General features: G+C 46.4%; 1 protein-coding gene and 1 non-coding gene across 4 annotated transcripts in view; both read right to left on the bottom strand.

Annotated features, from left to right (window-relative positions):
* Positions 1 to 4,023: 4,023 nt before the first annotated feature.
* The window catches only part of Plekhb2 (pleckstrin homology domain containing B2), a 33,903-nt gene continuing 17,952 nt past the window's right edge, over positions 4,024 to 19,974 (bottom strand). For all 3 annotated transcript variants that reach the window (XM_006990214.4, XM_076558470.1, XM_076558469.1), the window contains exons 7-8: positions 17,670 to 17,775; positions 4,024 to 6,771 (exon numbers count right to left, since the gene is read on the bottom strand). In XM_006990214.4, coding sequence (XP_006990276.1) covers positions 6,635 to 6,771; positions 17,670 to 17,775 — 243 coding nt within the window. In that variant the 3' untranslated portion in view covers positions 4,024 to 6,634. The remainder of the gene's footprint in view (positions 6,772 to 17,669; positions 17,776 to 19,974) is intronic.
* On the bottom strand, positions 14,000 to 14,158 carry LOC121824901 (U1 spliceosomal RNA). The gene has a single exon (XR_006066907.2). It is a non-coding gene; the product is annotated as a U1 spliceosomal RNA (small nuclear RNA).

Below are 19,974 nucleotides of genomic sequence, written 5' to 3'. Positions count from 1 at the left end.
TCACAGAACACACACACAAATACACACACACGCACACACAAATACATACACACATACACACACACATACACACCCTCTGGAGCCTGCATCCAGCTCCAATCACTTCTAAGCTTGCAAATGTTTCTCTCTTTTAACAACTATTTCCTCTTCTGTTACTAACCATGTATCTCTTTGTTCACATCGTTGTTCAGAGATGTGAGAACCTGGAAGCTTTGAATTTGGATTTCCACCTGTCACACCCAGAGCCAGGTAAACATAGTGCTAGGCACCCACTTCCCTTCTACTGGCTGGGTGACTGTCCCTAGGAGAGGAGGAGGGAGGCCAGGTTTGGCAGGCCTGGGTCTGCTGTGCCCATCCAATGGCAGCCCTTCGTGGTGCTGGAGGAAGGTGGGAAAGGCAGTCCAGGAGAGGACATCGCTCTGTACCTCAGGGTAAGGAACGGCAGGGAACCCCTCCTGGATTGGGCAGAGGAAGGCGTGAGTCTGAAGGACTAAGCAGGACCTGGGTTGGGAGCAGGAAGCACACAACCACCTTGCAGTGTGTGTGTGGGGGGGTAATGAAAATGTAATCCCCCCAACCCCCAGCGCAGACTCTCAGGACTCTGAACCTAGATCGTGTGTGTGTGTGTGTGTGTGTGTGTGTGTGTGTGTGTGTGTGTGTGTGTGTGTGTATGTGTGTGTGTGTGTGTGTGTGTGTGTGTGTGTGTGTATGCTGCTGTTAGTAGATGTAGAGGACAACTCAGTGTTATCCCACAGGGGCCTTCCATAATTTCTTAAGACATGGTCTCTCACTGGCCTGGCAATCACTGAGTAGGTGAGGGAGGCTGGCCAGCAAGCCTCAGGGATCTGCGTGTGCCCACTCAGCGCTGGATTTACAGGAGTGTGCCCCTACACCTAGCCTTTTCACATGGGTTCCAGGTCAACTCAGGGTCTCGTGCTTGCAAGGTAATCACTTTGCCGACGAAGCTTTGGCCACAGCCCCAAACTGACCAAGTCCCAATCCCCGCCCCCGGGGGGCTCAGGGATGGGGAACCAGCAGTTGACAGGTGCTACTAGTTTTACTGATCAGCAAATACTGTCAAAATGAAGGGTAATACAAACATGACTTCCATTAAAAGGTGAGATCATCATCTTTAAAAAAAAAACTGTGTGTGTTCAAATGCATGTGTGTATTGGGTGCACATGTACTCATGTATGTGTTGGTGTGTGAGTGTACAGGTCAGAGGGCAAGACAGCCTCCAGCGTGTGGTCAGGAACACTGGCCATCCCCTTCGAGTCTGAAACTCACCAATTAGGCTAAACTGGCTGGCCAGCGAGCCTCAGGGATCTGCCTGTCTCCTCCTCTTTGCTCTGGGATGACACAGGCACACCAAACATAGCTACTTTGCTTGGGTATTGTATTTGTGGACTTATATTTTAACCACATTCTTTCCCTTCTCCTAATTCATCGCACCTCCCTAACCTCCTCACTTCATGTTCTTCTTCTCTCTCTCAAAATAAAAGATGAAAATGTCAAACATGAACAAATTAAACCCTAAAATATTTTTAAATATCAATATAAAACAAACAAAAAACACAGAGTCTGTTTTGTGTTGGCCAAGTACTCATGGGCATGAGGCCTGCCCTGGAGTGTGATTGACACACCCAATGTCACTCCATTAGAGGAAAATGGTTCTCCTTCTCCCAACAGGTATCAACTGCAAATTATTTCTTGGTGAGGGGTGTGGCTTTGTGCTTGATTCTCCTTCTCTGTGCTGGGATTATGTAGGGCTTGGTCTTGTGCAGGTCCTACGACGTGTACTGTGACAGTCTCTTGAGTTCATATGGGCATCAGCTCCGACATGTCTGGAAGACACTGTTTCTTTGGAGCCATCCATCTCCCCCAGCTCTTCCAATCTAGACAGGGTCTCTCTGTGTAGCCCTGGCTGTCATGGAACTCGCTCTGTAGACCAGACTGGCCTCCAACTCACAGAGATCCACCTACCTCTGCCTCTCAAATGCTGGGATTAAAGGCGTGCGCCGCCGCCGCCGCCGCCGCCGCCGCCGCCGCCGCCGCCACCGCCACCACCACCACCACCTGGCAAAATGTCCTGTTTCTGTTGCTATTTGTTTTCACCTTGGAAGCTTCCCCTGAGGGAACACTCTGCTCTGCCTGGGGAACTGCAGCTGGCCACCTTCATTCCTTAGTCTGTTTCTGCTTCACGTTAAGACCCACGTTTGACGACGCTACCTTTCTGCCCATGTTAGGTCTTCTTTCACCTGCAAGCCTCGTCTGAGGGGATGCTCTGTCCTGCATCCCCCTCAGACTTCCTCCATGGGGTTTCCTTGGTCTGTTTTTGCTGGATGTTTCGCTGTTTCTTTTTGCCTGTTTTCTGTTTTATTCCTTTTGTTTTGGCTTGCTATATATTTAATAGTTTCACTCATTCAAAAAGTGTGGCTATCGTAGATCCCCTGAACCATACAGAACATTCATGTAGCCAGAGGGATTAGTTAGTAGGGACTCTCTGCCAATTTGACCTGCTCAAGCCAAAGTTTTCTAACAGCCAAGTGTGGCCACACAGGCTACCATGTGTTCTCGAACAGGCCATAGTGTAACATCAATGAAGACAGAAACTAAAATTACTGACTTTCCACTCCCCATAGTCAGCCTCTGAGCCTCATTCTCAACAGCTGTAACCTGAACAAAACTTCCCTTTCAGATACTAAGAATTTGTGAACTGGCTGGGTGGTGGTGGCACACGCCTTTAATCCCACCACTCAAGAGGCAGAGGCAGGCAGATCTCTGTGAGTGGGAGGACAAATTGAGTCTACAAATTGAGTTCCTGGACAGCCAGGGCTGTTACACAGAGAAACCCTGTCTCAAATAAAATAAAATAAAATAAAAAAATATAAACAAAACAAAAACAAGAACAAAAAAATTTTAGTGAGTTAGCAGATGGAGCTGAAGAGATGGTTCAGTGGTTAAGAGCGTGTACTGCTCTTGCAAGAAGACCTGAGTTTAACTCCTGAATGTGCATCAGGTGACTCACAGCTGCCTGTAACTCCAGCTCCAGGGAATCTAGTCCCTCTGTCACCTGTATTCATGTCCACACGCTCTTCTACAGGCACACACAAGTACACCTAACTGAAATAATAACACTCCAGGCATGGCGGCACACATCTGTAGTTCTAGAACTCACGACAGGTGGATGTCTGTGAGTTCAAGGCCAGCCTGATCTACATAGCAAGTTCCAGGCCAGGCAGGGCTACATAGTGAGACTCTATCTCAAAAATAAAAATGAAATAAAAGTAAGTCTTCAAAGAAAAAGAATGGGTGAGTTTCTTCTTTTGAAGTGGCAGTGCATCCCCAATACCTGAAGTCCTGAGTAAGTGAGAGTCTTCCTGCTGACATGTCACTATTTTCTTTTCTCCCTATGTAGTCCCCAAATGGTTTCAAATTTATAGTATTTTTGCTTCTACCTCCTTAGGGCTGGATTTAAAGGCACGTGCCACCACGGCCAGTAATTTTTGTGTGTTTAGGTGAAGATGAGCGGTTCATGTCGGGTGTCTTCCTCTATCATTCTCCGTGTTATCTTTAGAGACGGGGTCTCTCAATGAATCGGAGCTCAGCTGGGTGGTGGTGGCACACACCTTTAATCCCAGGAATTGGGAGGCAGAGCCAGGCAGATCTCTGTGAGTTTGAGGCCAGCCTGAGCTACAGAGTGAGATCCAGGACAGGCACCAAAACTACATAGAGAAACTCTGTCTCAAAAAACCAAAAAAAAAAAATTTAATCCAGAGCTCACTGGTTGGCTAGAAGGGTAGCCAGCAAGCTGGGGGGGGGGGGGGGAGAGTATAAGGGGGCCTGTCTTCTTTCCAAATCCCCAGTTCTATGATTACAGATGTCTGTAGCCATGCTCAGCTTTGGCATGGATGCCAGGGGTCTGATCTCAGACCCCCATGCTTGCACGGCGGCCACTGAACCCTCTCTCCAGCCACCCTCAACACAATGTAAAAATACAGCCGAAGTCACAACGAAACACAGTTGAAGGTTAATGATCATTTAATATTTTAACAAGTTCACTTAGAAACATACCATGTGCACACAAAAAGGGGCGGGGAGACAGGCTCTGCAGACACAACAGAATGACAGGAACGCAGAAGCAATCACAAAGAAGACCGACCGCCTGTGTTCTCTGCCTTTCATCTACATAAACTAGAAGGCAAAATGAAAGGTCACATAGGAGCAACAACACATGGAGAAAATCAGTCTGAGTCATCCTGTCTCCACCGCAGGAACGCCCTACACTCCAGAAGGCCACTGCGGGCGCTGATGACCTAAAATATGTAAAGTGGGGCCTTCTTGACGAGTGACGATCTGAGATGGATCCCAGGCTTCCCTCCTTCGTGCAGAAAGTTGTTAACTCAAAGAACTAAAAGAGCAATGAGAGCAGTCATGCACAGTGTCCACGGCCAACCTCTTCCAGCCTTGGGTCATTGTTTAAAAGGATCCATAGACATGAAATGCTCCTCAACCCTGAACAAGCCATTCCCTCCAACGCATGACTTATAAAGTGCAAAGTGACGTGGCTGAAACAACCAAAGAGGCAACATCTACAAAGGCAGGGGCTGAGGAAATGAAATGTCTGAGTCCATCTTCATACCCAGAACGTAACTTCATTCCAGAATCAAGCAACTGGTGGTAAGGACTGATCAGGCTCAACTATGGCTGCCTGTTAAAGCTAGCCCCACTGGGGTCAAGGTCTAGGCAGGACACACCCATGGGACAACAGGAGAAAATTCTGTTTCAACAGCACTTCAGGAGCATGACTCAATACTCTCTGGTTCTAGGAATCCCAGTAACTATGTTCAAAATTGATATCCCTGCGCAACACTGAAAACTGATTTAATGTCATGTAAGTAAAGCATGGAGCTTTAAGGATGATAACGTCAGAAAAAGCCATCCTTACAACACAGGATGTACAATCAACATTACATTTAATTAAAGTGACACTCTAAACCATCAGAACCATGTTGCCACATAGCCATCTACCAAGGATGACAGAGAAGCGAACTTCAACTGGAAATGGGCAGCACTGTGTCACCAAGTCCCCTAGGAGCAGCTAGAAAAACACGGTGGGTGCCGTCACAGCCACTTGGCAAATGTCTCACATGGGGATCCGTTCCAGACTTTAGCTGATGGAGAGAAAGCTGCCGAGCAGCGTAGCCAGACAGCACACATGTGCTGGGCTGGGCACAGTCCGGGTGTGCTTACGGGGCACACTCTGGAGAAACAGGACGAGGTGAGTCGGGGGTCGGGCCTTGACTGTGCGGTCCCGCCTTTGTGAAAGGGCACTGTTTAAAACACGCCAGTCACAAAGCTGGAATTAGGAGCTTTAAAACGTGAAAGGACAGAACATTTAAATATGTAGAACGTGTATTTTCTAATATTGGAAATACAATTTTTTCCCCCCAGAAAACAGGACTGTGGGCTTCCCAGAGCGTCACACATTTGGGGCTAGAAATGTTTTAAGCTTTCCTGTCATGAGTGGGGTCAGGAAGGAAAACAAGGCTGGATCCCCACTAACACGAGGGATTAGAACAAACCTCTGAGACTCCACCCAATCTCATTTCTCACTCAGAACCTGAGTTATCCCCACCCAGCTCTGGTTCGTCCCCACACTCTGGACAGCCACAGGGCCCTACCACTGCTCAGGACAAGCCTCTCTGGGAGTTATAGAGTGCCCTCGTACAGCTTGGGCCCCCAAAGGCCTGAGACAGGAACATTATAACTAAGGCTCTCCCCCATTCCCCTCACCATACTTTCTTTACAAGTAGAAAAATAGGCTATAGCCAGACTGAGCTGGCAATCAATACACCTACAGCGAACACTGAAAACACAGCCCTGGGCAGATGCCAGCCTACCTCAACCCACCTGTCACTCACTACTCTTCATTCAGCAGGGTTTAAAGGATAAGCCCCCAAATCCCGAGGCTCAAATCAATTCCTAACTCAAGACTATTTCCAATTATTCCCGGGAAAAGCAAACAGGAGAATAAAACTAGGCAGATTGCTGAAGCATCATTTTTAAAGGGAGCGAGTGCCCCTCTTCATCCTGAGCAGTCAGTCTTGCAGGTGCCTGGGAGCTACGGAGGGCAGATCACAGGGTTCTCACACCACTGCCCTGCAGGAGCTACCAACCCACAGCTATGGGGTAATATACAGTCAGGTCTAGAGTGAGATTTCACAGTTAAAGTAAAAGAAGTTGAATTCTTCTTTCCACACTCATTCATATCCTCCTTCATCAGCATTATTATTATTGGCATAGCAGGGAAAGTCATCCTTTAATTAAGTACTGCATCTAACTGAACAGAAAATGCCCTTTTGAATGGGTGTGTTTACATAAGGTCATCCAAGAGCTCCCTAAGAAAGACTTGGTGCAAGCCAGGACCCTGAAGAACTCAGGTTCTCACTCACAGCATACTTCAAGGCCTTCTCTGTGGTACCATGCAGGCCAGTCACAATCATCAGATTACCATCTTCAAAGGAACTATTTAAATTATTACGAAAGACACCTGTCACAAACAGAAATGCCCTGCAAATCAATTATTGCACACAGGACTAACAGAAGCGATGCACGGAACACCTTGAAGGCTCTAGAAGACCCAGAACAGAGACCCCAGGGCCATGCCTGTGGCTGCCCCAGCGAGCATGCCCAGGGCCAGGTCACTGTCATTGTCTCGGTACCGCTCACGGATGATGACCTGGTTGGCAGGCTGTTGTCCATAAACTCCTAGAAAAGAAGATAGAAAAGAAAAAAAAAGAGATCTTTAAGATGTAATTTGGAAATCCAACATTCACTGAAAAGATGGTGCTGTTGCAAGACATCTGATCACACGTATGAAGGTGTGTCTGTCCTTCCTCACCTGCCTAAGGCACCCTTGATGGGTTTAATAAAGAGCTGAGTGGCCAATAGCTAGGCAGGAGAGGAAAGGTGGGACTTCCGGGGAGAGGAACTGGGGGAGGGGGAGCTGAGAGGCAGATTTGCCATTGTGATACAGAGGAAGTCTGACATACTGTAATGAGGAGCAGTAACCAGCCACATGGCAGAACATAGATTAATATTAAGGGGTTAATTCAAGTTGTAAGAGCTAGTTGGGAACAAGCCCAAGCTAAGGTCACGCTTTCATAATTAATAATAAGTCTCCCTGTCATTATGCGGGAGTTGGCTGGCTATATGGTGCCCTTAACATGAACACTGTATCCACTCTTCATGTGACCAGTTTGTTCACTAGTTGCCCTTTGGGGTTTTTCACAAAAGTGTTAACAGGTGGCTCCAGTGAGTACAACCCAAAACTTTCCAAGACCCATCCCATATATGCTAAGGAAGACACTGTTGAAATTTATTAAAAAAAAAAAAAAAGATACATGATGGTCTGGAGACATGGCTTAGTGATTAAGAATACTTGTTGCTCTTGCAGAGGACGTGGCATCCACATGGTATCTCATAAGCATCCATAACTCCAGCTTCAGGGGATCTAATGCTCTATTCTGATCTCTGCGAGCATCAGAATAGAGCATTACATATGCATGCACTTGATACACACACACACACACACACACACACACACACACACACACACATACACACACACACACACACACACACACAGCCCAAACACCAACACATATTGAATAAATAAATCAAAAACTATATTTTAAAAGACGATGCATGAGGCCTACATAGTGGTGCACACCTTTAATCTCAGCATGCAGGAGGCAGGGAAAAGAGGATATCTGTGAGTTCGAAGCCAGCCTAGTAGTCTACACAGGGAGTTTCAGGCCAGCCAAGGATGCCTAGTGAGAACCTATCTAAAAGGCGAAAAGATGGTACATGCTTCTAGAGAAGAAGTTGATCACACTTCAGAAGAACTTTATTAGAAAAGTGTGGTGGCTGGGATGAGAATGGCCCCCTTAGGTTCACATGTTTAAATACTAGGTCCCCAGTCAGTTGAACTGTTTAGGAAGAATTAAAAGGTGTGACCTTGTTGGACAGAGTAAATGTGTCAGCAGAGCTGGGATTTGAGATTTCAAAAGCCCACACCATTCCCAATTAACTCTGTCTCTCTGCCCCCTACTTGTAGATAAGGATGCAAGTTCTCAGCTACTGCTCCAGCACCATTACCTGCCTGTGCCCTTCTATGATGGTCACGGACTCACCCCCTGGAAGGGTCAGCCCCAATAAACTCTTTCTTCTAAGTTGTCTTGGTCATGGTGTCTCCTCACAGCAATGGAAAAGTAATTAAGAGAGAAGTGTTACCAGGGAATGGGCTATTGCTGTGACAGGCCTGACCACGTGGGTTTTCTGGAAGAATGTGAGAAAGACTTGGGTCAAGGAAAGCAGTTGAATGCTGTAAGTAGGGTCGAAGGGGCCATGTTCATAGACACTTAAAAGACAGAGTGCTGAGAGCAATGTAGACTATGAAAGCTCAAGAGGTTTCAGAAGGGAACAGTATTAGCAACTAAGCTAGAGACTATTCTTGTGATATTTTGGCAAAGAATGTGGCTACTTTCTGCCACTGTCTTAAGAATCTTCCTGAGGTTAAACAGAAGACTTCCAGACTAATCTCATTAGAGAAGGTGATTTCAATACAGCCTAGGACTGATTATGTCACATGGTTATTTAGTGACCACTCTTACGGAGATCTACAATGAAAAAGAACATCAGGAAATGTAATGTTGGAGGCAAGGCTCATGCTGAAAGAGACAAGAGGCTAGATGCAGGCCAGATGAGGAATAAAGTGGTATGTTCAGGCAAGAACCCACCCAGCTAAGCTTCCAACTTGTAAAAAGTTTATGCAACAAATGAATGCAACAAACCAAAGCTCACAGTTAGATATAACTCATGGAGGGGACCAATTGCCATCCCAGGTAGGCAGCCAAACTTGGCAGCATCAGCCATGTGCTTTTGGCTTTAGAGTCAGGAAGGACACAGGGGCAACAAGGTAATCTTCCTCCATGTGTAAGGGAAGCCACTGAGGCCAGGCATGTGGCAGGGGAGTCCCTGCAGAGAGGCTCAGAGAGGCCACTGAGCAAAGCTGTGAAGGTGAAGCCTGGACTGAGTCAGAGACCCAAAGATGCTGGAGATGCCAGAGCCATGGAACGTCTGCCGAGGAAAGCTGCTAACAGGGAGTGGACCCAGCCCAAGAGCAGGAAGTGTGTGGCAATCCACAAAGCTAGAAGGGAGGAGCCATCTAAGCCCTCTGACATCACACACAGGGATATAGGATTTGATGTTTGTCCTGCTGGGTTTCAGTCTTGTTTTGCTTCAGTATTTCCTCACTGTGTCTCTGTTCCTCCCATCGTAGGAAGGACAATTTATTTCATACCACTACAGGCTGCAAGTATGTAAAACTTTGCTCTTTGATTTCACAGGGGGTTAAAATTAATAGATTGCCTTGTGAATGAAAAAATTAAATTAAAAAAAGGAAAGGACATGTGTAGCCAGAAGTTTTCCTGTGTCCCACCCGGTCCACAGCCGCTCAGACCCAAGTAAACACACAGAGGCTTATATTAATTAAAACTGTTTGGCCATTAGCTCAGGCCTACCACTGACTAGCTCTTACATGTAAACTCAGCCCATTTCTGTTAATCTATATGTTGCCACATGTTCTCTGGCTTTACCTGTGTGCCATTACATGCTGCTCCCTGGACAGTGGGCTGGCATCTCCTGACTCAGCCTTCCTCTTCCCAGAATTCTCCTTGTCTGCTTATCCCATCTATACTTCCTGCCTGGCTACTGGCCAATCACCATTTTATTAAATCAGTGCACAAAAGCATTATCCCACAGCAGACATGACTGCTCCTAGATACAATGGAGGAAAAAGTTTATTGTCCAGAGTGAACATGGCCAGACTGAGCCCAGCAATGGGAGGAGAGGGGGAGGGGAAAAGAGAGAGGAGCCGCTGACCAAGATGGGCGGCCTGGAGGGCAGGTAACCAAAATGGCTGGATTATATAGAAATGGGCAGCTGGGGGAGGGGCAGCTGAGCCCCTGGGCTGGAGAAGCTTAAGGCAGAGGGTGGATATGCCAGCCATACCCTGTAACAGGTAGGAACTGAGGGGTGCTGGGAGAACCTGGCAGGCAGTGTCCATCCTGATATGTTAATGTAACCTCAGCCATCTGTCCCAATTTTGAGAATAAACACCTTGAGTCTCAGAAAGGACTTGGAATTTGGACTTTTAAACTGTGTTGAGACTGAGAAAGACTATGGAGGCTTTTGAAATTGGACTAAGGGAATCTTACATTATGATGTGGCCACAAGCACATGGGGGCCAGGGAACAGAATGTGCTCGTTTGAATAAGAAAGACTCCTGTCAGCTCATATTGTAGCAGAAATATGCCCCCACTGTGAGAATTCACTCCACACACTCGGGAGAAGAAAGGGACAAAGCTCTTTACTGATAGTGGGTGACTGGCTCTGCCTAGCATCCAAGAGGAGCTGGCCATTAGTAGAAGATCCTGCTAACTTATATACACCTTAGGCTTATGCCTTCCACACATGCTGACATCCTAAAGCCTCTTTCAGGTCCCAGCCAGCCCCAGCTTACACTTTGAATAATAAAGACACAGAAGACTGGAAGTCTGGCCACTTCAGCAGATCCAAATTTACATAGCAAAGATATTACATATTGCCAGAATTATTTCAAGTCACCAGTGTTGCTCTTTTTTCCAATAGTTGTTACCCAGGGTCATCCTGTCCACCTGGCAGAACTATGCTTTTCTTAAAGAAACAACTGGGGCTTTATGGCAGGCCAGGACTTGACGGTTGTCATCCTGAGCAGCTCCCCCGAGTTACCCACGAGGGGCATATTTCTCTAACAGAGAACTGGGCCCAATGGCTGGCTGTAAGTCAAGAGCTATCTCCGGTTATGGGAATAGAGCCTATTAGCTGGTCAATCCTGGTGAACAAGCGTTTACATCCTGGCATTATGAATTTCACTTAGTTCTAACAGGCCTGGTTAGCACACTACATATCCTTGGGGTATTTGGGAGGCAGTATTCCTTCGGTAATTTCTACTTTGTGTGACTTAATGTCTCCTGAGAAGTCTATTAGTAAATTCTTTATAACATCAACTCTTTGAGTTACTTCTACATCAATATGTTTGAATACGATCCCTACTTGGTTGAGCTACTCGGGAAGGATGATGAGATAGGTCACTGGGGGTGGGATTTGAGGTTTTAAAAGCCCCTGACATCCCCAGTTAGTTCTCTCTCTCTCTCTCCTCTCCACCCCCCACCCGTGTGTGTGTGTGTGTGTGTGTGTGTGTGTGTGTGTGTGTGTGTGTCCCCTTCTGAAACTGTAAGGCTCAATAAACTCTTCTATAATAAGCTGCCTTGGTCATGGTGTCTCATCGCAGCAATAGAAAAGTTAACTAAGACAAATACAGTGCCATGACCACTGGGGAGAATGCCTTCAGTTCCTTTCAGTTCTGGGGAGACAAAGGAAGTTTCTTACTGGTAGGTTTCCAGGGGGCTGGTGGGGGTGGGGGTGGGGGTGGGCTCTATACCACCATGTGACCTAGCCTTCCTGCTCATCTTGCATTGATGAGCAAGAGCAAAAACTCCAGGCTGCCTTGGAGTTTGGAGGGAGTCAGGCTCACAGCGCTGCCAGCGGGAGGAATGCACTCAGCTGTCTGGAAGAACAGCAAGGTCTGCTTATCAATGCTGGGGAGAGAGCTGCAGGGGTGTGGCCGCTGGAACAGAGAGGGAGGGAGGCAGCGAGGACTCTCTAAGAGCTTACTGACAGGCCAGGGTCCTCTGCTTGCCAGGGCCAAACCCCAAAACAGTGCGAAAATGAGCGCACAGATAACCAGGGCCAAATCCTACCTGATAGATATGCGTGCGCGCGCGCGCGCGCGCACACACACACACACACACACACACACACACACACACACACACCGGTTTCCATGGCAACCTCCACACCATGCTTGCTGGGATTGACAGACAAATGGGAAGGATGTGGGAGTCACAGAGAAGCCTGATGAAAGATGAGTCAGCAGCCACCCATGGTGGCTCGCACCTGTAACCCCAGCCCTGGGGGTTTATAACAACTACACCAGTTGTTAACCATCTAATGTTGAGACAGGTCTCTCCCGAGGACTTAATTTTTTTTTTTTTTAAGAGTCCACTGCCCTGACTCTGTTGCAGACTTTTAGACAACGGTCATGCCTACACTAAAATGTTAAAAAGAAGCTTCTCATTCACAGTGTGAGCTAGGTACACCTGCCTCTCAATACCCCCAGCCCCAAAACATAGTTACTTGTTCAACAGATAGACATTGAAGGAGAAACCCACTGAGGATATCTGGGAACTTCAAAGGCCCCAACATCAAAGATATAATCAAAGAGTGCAGAGAATGTGGTATGTATACATTTGGGGCCAGAACGATGTGGCCCCGGAGCCAGAAGAACTCAAAGATACCATCTCTACGTCCTTAATCTACAATCAAGAATGCCATACTCTTAGGATTCTGCAGAATGAATTATGCAAGCTCCCAAGAAACCTAGAAGATAGTCTGGGGAAAATCTTCTTGTCCAAATTGCTAAAAGGTGTCACATGAATCTACAAATGTGCCTGCCTGTGCTGTGACCTGGAGAATTCTGATCTACACTTCCTCCCACGGTGCCACAGTCATCCATCCATCCTGTGCCACCTCCTTCGCTTCCTCTGCCCTGCCACCCCACCTCTGCCCACTCACCCCATTTCCTTCTCTGCTTCTACTTCCTCCTCCGTCCCCTCCTCCACCAGTACTGCTCAAATAAAACAGTCTCATTAAAGCACATCAGGCTGGACCACTCACGAAAGATAGACTCATACATGTCACAGTTAAAGATCTACTGAATGTGACATTAAAGAAGCCCCAGGAGACTAAGGTAGAAAGCAGCTTAAGCCACCAGGGAAGGATGACTCACCAGTTCCTCACTTGTAGTGAGTCACCATGAACTCTGATGCCCAAGTGTTGGCAACAAGCTAGAAATGTCTTTCTTAATTATGCCCGGGGAAAAGCTGAATATCTGTGTGGAAAACTTAGAGAGTTAGTTAGAGAGGGTGGATTTGGAGAGATGCCATGGTGCCTAAGAGTGTGCCCTGCTCTTGCAGAGGACCTGTGTTTGGTTTCCAGCATTCAGGTCCAACGGTTTACAACTGCCTGTAACTCCAACTCTGGCGAACCCGAAACCTCTGGCCTCCTCGGCCACGTGTACACTGTCCACACACATATAGATAATAATTTAAAATAATTTAATTTTCAAAAAGAGAGAACTCTTTTTAGGGGGAGAACTCTTCTCAACAATAAAGAAAACATGGAAACTGCAAGTGAGTTTTTGCTGGCTCACTCAAGAAGCACGACTTAAACTCTCCTGATGGAAACTGTCACTTTAAAAAAAAATGAATGTTTATTTATTTATCTGTGGGGGTTAGGCATGCACCACAGAACACATGTGTGTTGGGGGGGTCAGAGAACAACTTGGGGGGTTGGCTCTCTTCTTCCACTATGTGGACCTTAGGAATTGAACTCTTGGGTTGCCAGGCTTGGTGGAAAGTGCCTTTATCCACGGAACTATCCCACCAAACCTATCCCTGCCACTTTTTACAAGCACCTTTGATGACCCAAACCAATGCCAACGCTGCCCGATGTCCTGGGGTGATCCATGTAATATGCAGATAAAATCACCAAGTCTTTCTTAATGTAGTAGAGTTTTGTTGTCTTTGCTACTTTTCTGTTGCTGTGATAAAACACCATGGCCGGAGCAACCTACAGCAGGGAGGTTTAGTTTGAGCTTATGGTTGCAGAGGGACAAGAGTCCGTCACCACCACGTCACCGTCACAGCAGGAAAGCATGGCAGCAAGCAAGCACTAGGAACAGCTGAGAGCTCACGTCTCAAAACGCAAGCAGGAAACCAAGAGCAAATTGGACATGGTATGAGGTTTTCATTTATTTATCTTTTTCTTCTTCAGGGAGAGCACAAATGTAGTCTCCCTACCAAGTTATTCGGTAGAGTTTCCCACATTTGAGGAAATAGCAGGGGTCAGCACAACTGAGGTGCAATGGATAAGCCTTGTTCTGGGAAACCCACCCTCGTGATCATGGTATTTCCCCTACCAGGTTAAGTATGGCATGAGGCTTTTAAAACTTCTAACCTCACCTCCAGTGATGCATTTTCCCCGGCAAGGCCACAACTCCTAACCCTCCCTAAACAGTGCCACCAACCGGGAACCAAGTACTCAACTGAGAGTATGGGGGACATCTCATTTGAACCACCTCACTCCACTCCTTGGTCCCCACAGTCTCCTGGACATATTATAAAACAAGCTTCATCATGTCTAACTTCGAAAGTCCCTAAAGTCGTTCAGTCTTAACACTGTTTAAAATTCCAGAGTCTTTTTAGAGACTCCAGGCAATCTGTGAACAGTAACCCCCTGTAAAAATAAAAATAAATAAATAAATAAATAAATAAATAAATAAATAAATAAATAAATAAATAAACAAACATACTACTAATGTATAATGAATGGTACAGAGTATATGTTACCATTTCAAAAGGTAGGAAATGGGGATAGTGAGGAAATACTGGACCAAAGCAAGACAAACAGCACATCCCATAGTTCATGCCTGGTGTCAAAGTGCTTAGACAGCTCTCCCCTTTGCTGCCTACAAGATTCTCCCTCTCTCTCTTTCTGTGTGTGTGTGTGTGTGTGTGTGTGTGTGTGCAGCTCTCCTCAGCAGATGTCTCCTGCTGTGGGATGGTCTGTATGTCAAATTGCTCTCATTGGTCAATAAATAAAACACTGATTGGCCAGTGGCCAGGCAGGAAGTATAGGCAGGACTAACAGAGAGGAGAAAGGAGGGAAAAGGAAGACAGAGGGAGACACTGCCAACCGCCGCCATAACAAGAAGCATGTGAAGATGCCAGTAAGCCACAAGCCACATGGCAAGGTATAGTTTTATGGAAATGAATTAATTTAAGATATAAGAACAGTTAGCAAGAAGCCTGCCATGGCCATACAGTTTGTAAGCAATATAAGTCTCTGTGTTTACTTGGTTGGGTCTGAGCAGCAGTGGGACTGGCGGGTGAGAGAGATTTGTCCTGACTCTGGGCAAGGCTGGAAAACTCTAGCTACAGTCTCCAGCATCTCCAAGATTCTGGGGTCTCCAACACAACTCAGGCTTCACTTCCACAGCGTCACACAATGGCCTCTCAGGGCCTCCACGCAGAGACTACCTTCCCACGGGCCTGGCTTTAGCAGCTTTCTGTAACCATGGAAGAAGAGTCAACCATCCCTTTACTCAAGTACCTTTCGTGACTCTAACGCCAGCACCAGGAGGACACTGCTGCCAAGTCTGGCTGTCACCCTGAGATGGAATCTAGTCTCCTAGAATCACATCTGCAGCAGCTCTTGTTTGTTCCCTACCAGCTGCTGGAGCCTTGCCCTAAGGCACACTTCCCTTTAGTCCAGTGCTGACCTGGTCACTCTTTAGTCTCCTTATCTCTTTCCGCACCAGCCTCGGTTGCAACATTAAGTTTCCTGGGGCGCTTTCTCTTTTGAAACTACATTTTGTATTTCTTTCCGATCTGCTTGCTCTTCTTTATTGCAGACCTGGGTGAGAGGGAGCGCTAATAACCACATGATGCAGTCAGGATTAGTCTCACAGTCTTTTCTGCCAAAGAAATTAGTTCATGACTTTTAACGGAGCCTCAGGCAAGTTCTTAGAACAAAGACAGAAAGCAGCCACATTCTTAGCCCAAATATCATAAGAATGGTCTCTCGATCAGTTTCTGATATTGTTGATATTGTTCCCCTCTGAAACCTCTTGAGTTGGGCCTCCACAGTCCACATTGCTCTCAGTACTACTGTCTCCCAAGAGCCTAGTAGCTCGGCCCATTATGCTCTGCTTCCAACACTCAACCACTTTTCTAGGCCAAAGTTCCAAAGTCTTCCACATTCTTTAAAAAAGACAAAAACAAAAAACAAAAAACCTTTTTGGTCAGGTCTGTCACAGCCATAGCCCACTCCCTGGTACCAACTTCTGCCTTAACCTTTGTATTGATGTGATAAAACACCATGACCAGGACAACTTACAGAAGAAAGGAGTTATTTGGGGCTTCCAGTTCCAGAGGGATAAGAGCCCATCGTCCTCCTAAGGAGGAAGTGTGACAGCAAGCACCAGGCACGGTAGCTGAGACTCACACCTCAAACCATAAGCAGGAAACAAAGAGCTATGTGGATATGGTCCAAGACTTCTGAAACCTCAAAGCTTGCCTCCAGTAATGTACCTCCTCTAACATGGCCACACCTCCTAAGCCTCCCCAAACAGTGCCACCACGTGAGGACCAAGGATGTGAACATCCAAGAATATGGGGGAGTATCTCAAACCACCACAACTATGTATGAATATCCTAATATATTTCTATTCAAAGAATCAGAGTACATGCTGTGACTATACATACTGTGGCATAAAGTATATAGACAACTTTCTGGTTTTCATGATGACAAGGACCTAGTGGTAAGAGGCAATATGCAAAGTGGTATTGATTGGAATGGAATGACCCAATTTAGATTAGAAAGGCTGCTCAAGGGGGTTGGAGATGGCTCAGCAGTTAAGAACACTGATTGCTCTTCCAGAGGACCCAGGTTCAATTCCCAGCACCCACATGGCAGCTCAAAACTGTCTGTAACTCCAATTCCAGGGGACCCGACACCCATAGCAGAACACCAATGCACATAAAATAAAAATAAATAAATTTACGAAAGGCTGTTCAAATGTAACTGGGTAACTGGAGCTTGTACTACACCAGTGTAGCTATAACACAAAGAAAATGGCCTGGTTTCTGTTCACCCAGTGCATCCCGAGGTAACCAACAAGAAAAGGTCCTAAGGGTCATGCATTCATTACTACTCAATCCCAGCACTCCAGGGACTAGAGAGGAGGAACTCAAGGGGAAATCGATCTGGGATACACAGTGAGACCCTGTCTCAAAACAAACAAGCATAAATCTTCTAGGCTGTCTTCTCCTTCATCCTCCTTTTGCTGTTTATTTTGAGACATGTCTCATGCCATCCAGGACAGCCTTGACTTAACTCACAGCTGAGGAAAACCTTGAACTTCTGATCCTCCTGCCTCTACCACATCCAGTTTTATGTTGTGCTGGGACTTTATGCATGCTAGACAAGATTCTATCACCTGAGCCACATCCTCAGTCCTCTAGACTTCAATGCTGAAGAAATAAGGCAGAAAAAATACAATTTTTTTTCCCAAAAGATTTGGAAGCAAAGGCCCAACATAACCTTGAGTTATAGAACAATGAGTTGTCTCTCCAGTTTTCCTCTGACTTCCCCTCATGAACTGTAACACACATTCATCCACACACATATATACGACACACACAAAAAAAAAAAAACAAATAAAATGAATCTTTTTTTAAATTAAAATTACTCTATACCGTAAAGATACGTAAAAATCCAGAAGACCATTAAAGAAAAAAATTAAGCAAAAATCACAGTGATAAAGTGATTTGGGGTCTCCAGTAGAAAGTATAGCTCATTTAACTTCACACTGAAAAGTAAGAATCTCCCTTGTTCCCCACCCTATGCATAGACCAGGAGCAGCGGCCGGCATGAGTTACCTGCGTATGGGTACTGGTAGGGCACAGCATATGCTTGCCCATTGGCAGCATAGACGACTTGAGTTCCTGCTGGGTATGCGCCACTGTAGGGACCATAGCCATAGACCTGCGAAAAGAGGAAGTCCTGTGAGAAACACAATTCTGAAGGGCTGGTGACATGGCTCAGCGGGTAAAGGCACTTGCCGCCTGGCCTGATGACGTGCACTCCGTCCTGAAACTCACACTGTGGAAGGAATGAACAAGTCCTAAAACTCGTTCTCTGACCAGGAGTAGGGGTGTGTGGGGATGGAGAGGGGGGTGACATACATGGGAGGCATGGGGGGAGGGAGGAGAATGATGTGATTATATTTTAATCTATATACATTCATTCATACATACATACATACGTACATACATATGTGGTAATATTTTATTTGTGCTTTTTTTTTTAATTTTTTTTTCAAGATTTATTTATTTATTATGTATACAGCATGTATGACTGCAGGCCAGAAGAGGGCATCAGATCTCATTACAGATGGTTGTGAGCCACCATGTGGTTGCTGGGAATTGAACTCAGGACCTCTGGAAGAACAGTCAGCGCTCTTAACCTCTGAGCCATCTCTCCAGCCCTTTATTTGTGCTTTGATAAATGAAGCTTGCCTAGAGATCGAGGGGAAAAGGTCAGCCATTTTAAGTAAACAAAGTCAGGTAGCACACGCTCTTAATCCAATCACTTATCAGGCAGGGTCTCTGTGTGTTCAAGGCCATACTAGGGAACAGAACCAAGTGTGGTGACACACACCTTTAATCCCAGTACCAACCATAGAGACCTGGAGGTCTGTACAGACAAGGAAGTGAGGTAGCTGGGCTAAGGGCCAATGAGAGGGCAGAAAAGCAAGGCATATAAAGGTGCAGGTAAGACAGGAAGTAGCTCGCATTTGGAAGCTGCAGAGCTGGTGAGGTAAGGTTGGCTGGTGGCTTTCCCTATTTCCCTAATCTCTAAAGCTTTCACCCCTAGATTTGGCTCCGTGTTTTTTATTTAATAAGACCATTTAGAAATTTGAATACATACATACATACATACATACAAACATACATACATTGGTATCTGCCCACCTCTACAGGCGTACTATGGCATGCCCCAGATTGTACAATGGAGAAGCTAGTAACTCAGACATCCCAATGAGTGCAGACAAAAAGGGCCCCAGGAAAAGTCTGCTTTCTCTGCCCAAAGACCTGAAGAAATGACAGCCTAGCAAGAGGGAGTATTTTCAGACAGTAACTCCCCTGTTCTAAGCAAACACATATAAGAACCACCTGCAGGAACACGCTACTCCTGTCACCAAAGGTCAGAGGTGGAGGCCCTAACTAGCGTGCTCAGCAGCTACAAGCCTCCCCTGCTCCCTTAGAGTACAGCCAGAAGAGGAGGAGCGAGCAAGGAGCATCTGGACTTCATCCCGAAGACAAGACACCTACTCTAGCAGCAGCAGACTATGGAGTGGGCCATGGAGTCCACTGTGGCCGAGGAGAAGCAATCTGCCCTTGGAATCAATAAAGGCCAGGTGGGGAGTGGTGTACCGGAAGCCATGCACCTGTCAGTGGAGACACCGGAACAGTAACCGGGTGTCCTCTCCTCCCAGCAAGGTGTTCTAAGAGAACCTACGCTCCTGAGCTGGAAGCCATCCCTGGCTGTGGGCTGAGAAACTGGACTTCCACTCCCACCCAAACACACGATGAAAATAAAGCTCACAGTGTTTAAAATGTCAAGGCTCTGATCAGAAACCATTTGTCACACAAAAAGCCAAGAAGATCTCAAACAGAGTGATAACAGGAAACACCCACACTCAGACGGTAGGGATGTCAGTGGGAGGGCTGGGGTGAGCTCAGTGGACAGAGCTTGCTAGGCGTGGGAGAAACCCCAGATTCCATCTCAGCACCTGAGGGGAAAGATGCTAGAATTATCTAGAAAGAATCTGAATGTTGGGCTCTGGTATATGGGTGGTCTATGTGCAGTGTATGGGTGTGGATGCAAACATACATGTGTAGAAGTTACACATGCCTGTACATGCATCAGAGGCAAGAAGAGGACGCTACATGGTCTGCTCTCTCTCTCTCTCTCTCTCTCTCTCTCTCTCTCTCTCTCTCTCTCTCTCTCTCTCTCTCTCTCTCCTCTCACCTTATTCCCTTGAGACATCTCATCTTTTTTTTTGCAACAGTCTACTTGTTAGCCTAGAATGAACTCTCTATGTAGGCCAGGCTGGCCTCAAACTCACAAAGATCCACATGTTTCTGCTTTCTGAGTACTGAGATTAAAGGTGTGCACCAC

The sequence above is a fragment of the Peromyscus maniculatus genome, chromosome 21 (assembly GCF_049852395.1).
Source record: "Peromyscus maniculatus bairdii isolate BWxNUB_F1_BW_parent chromosome 21, HU_Pman_BW_mat_3.1, whole genome shotgun sequence".
NCBI classification, from domain to species: Eukaryota; Metazoa; Chordata; class Mammalia; order Rodentia; family Cricetidae; genus Peromyscus; species Peromyscus maniculatus.
This window is presented reverse-complemented; position numbering and strand designations above follow the sequence as displayed.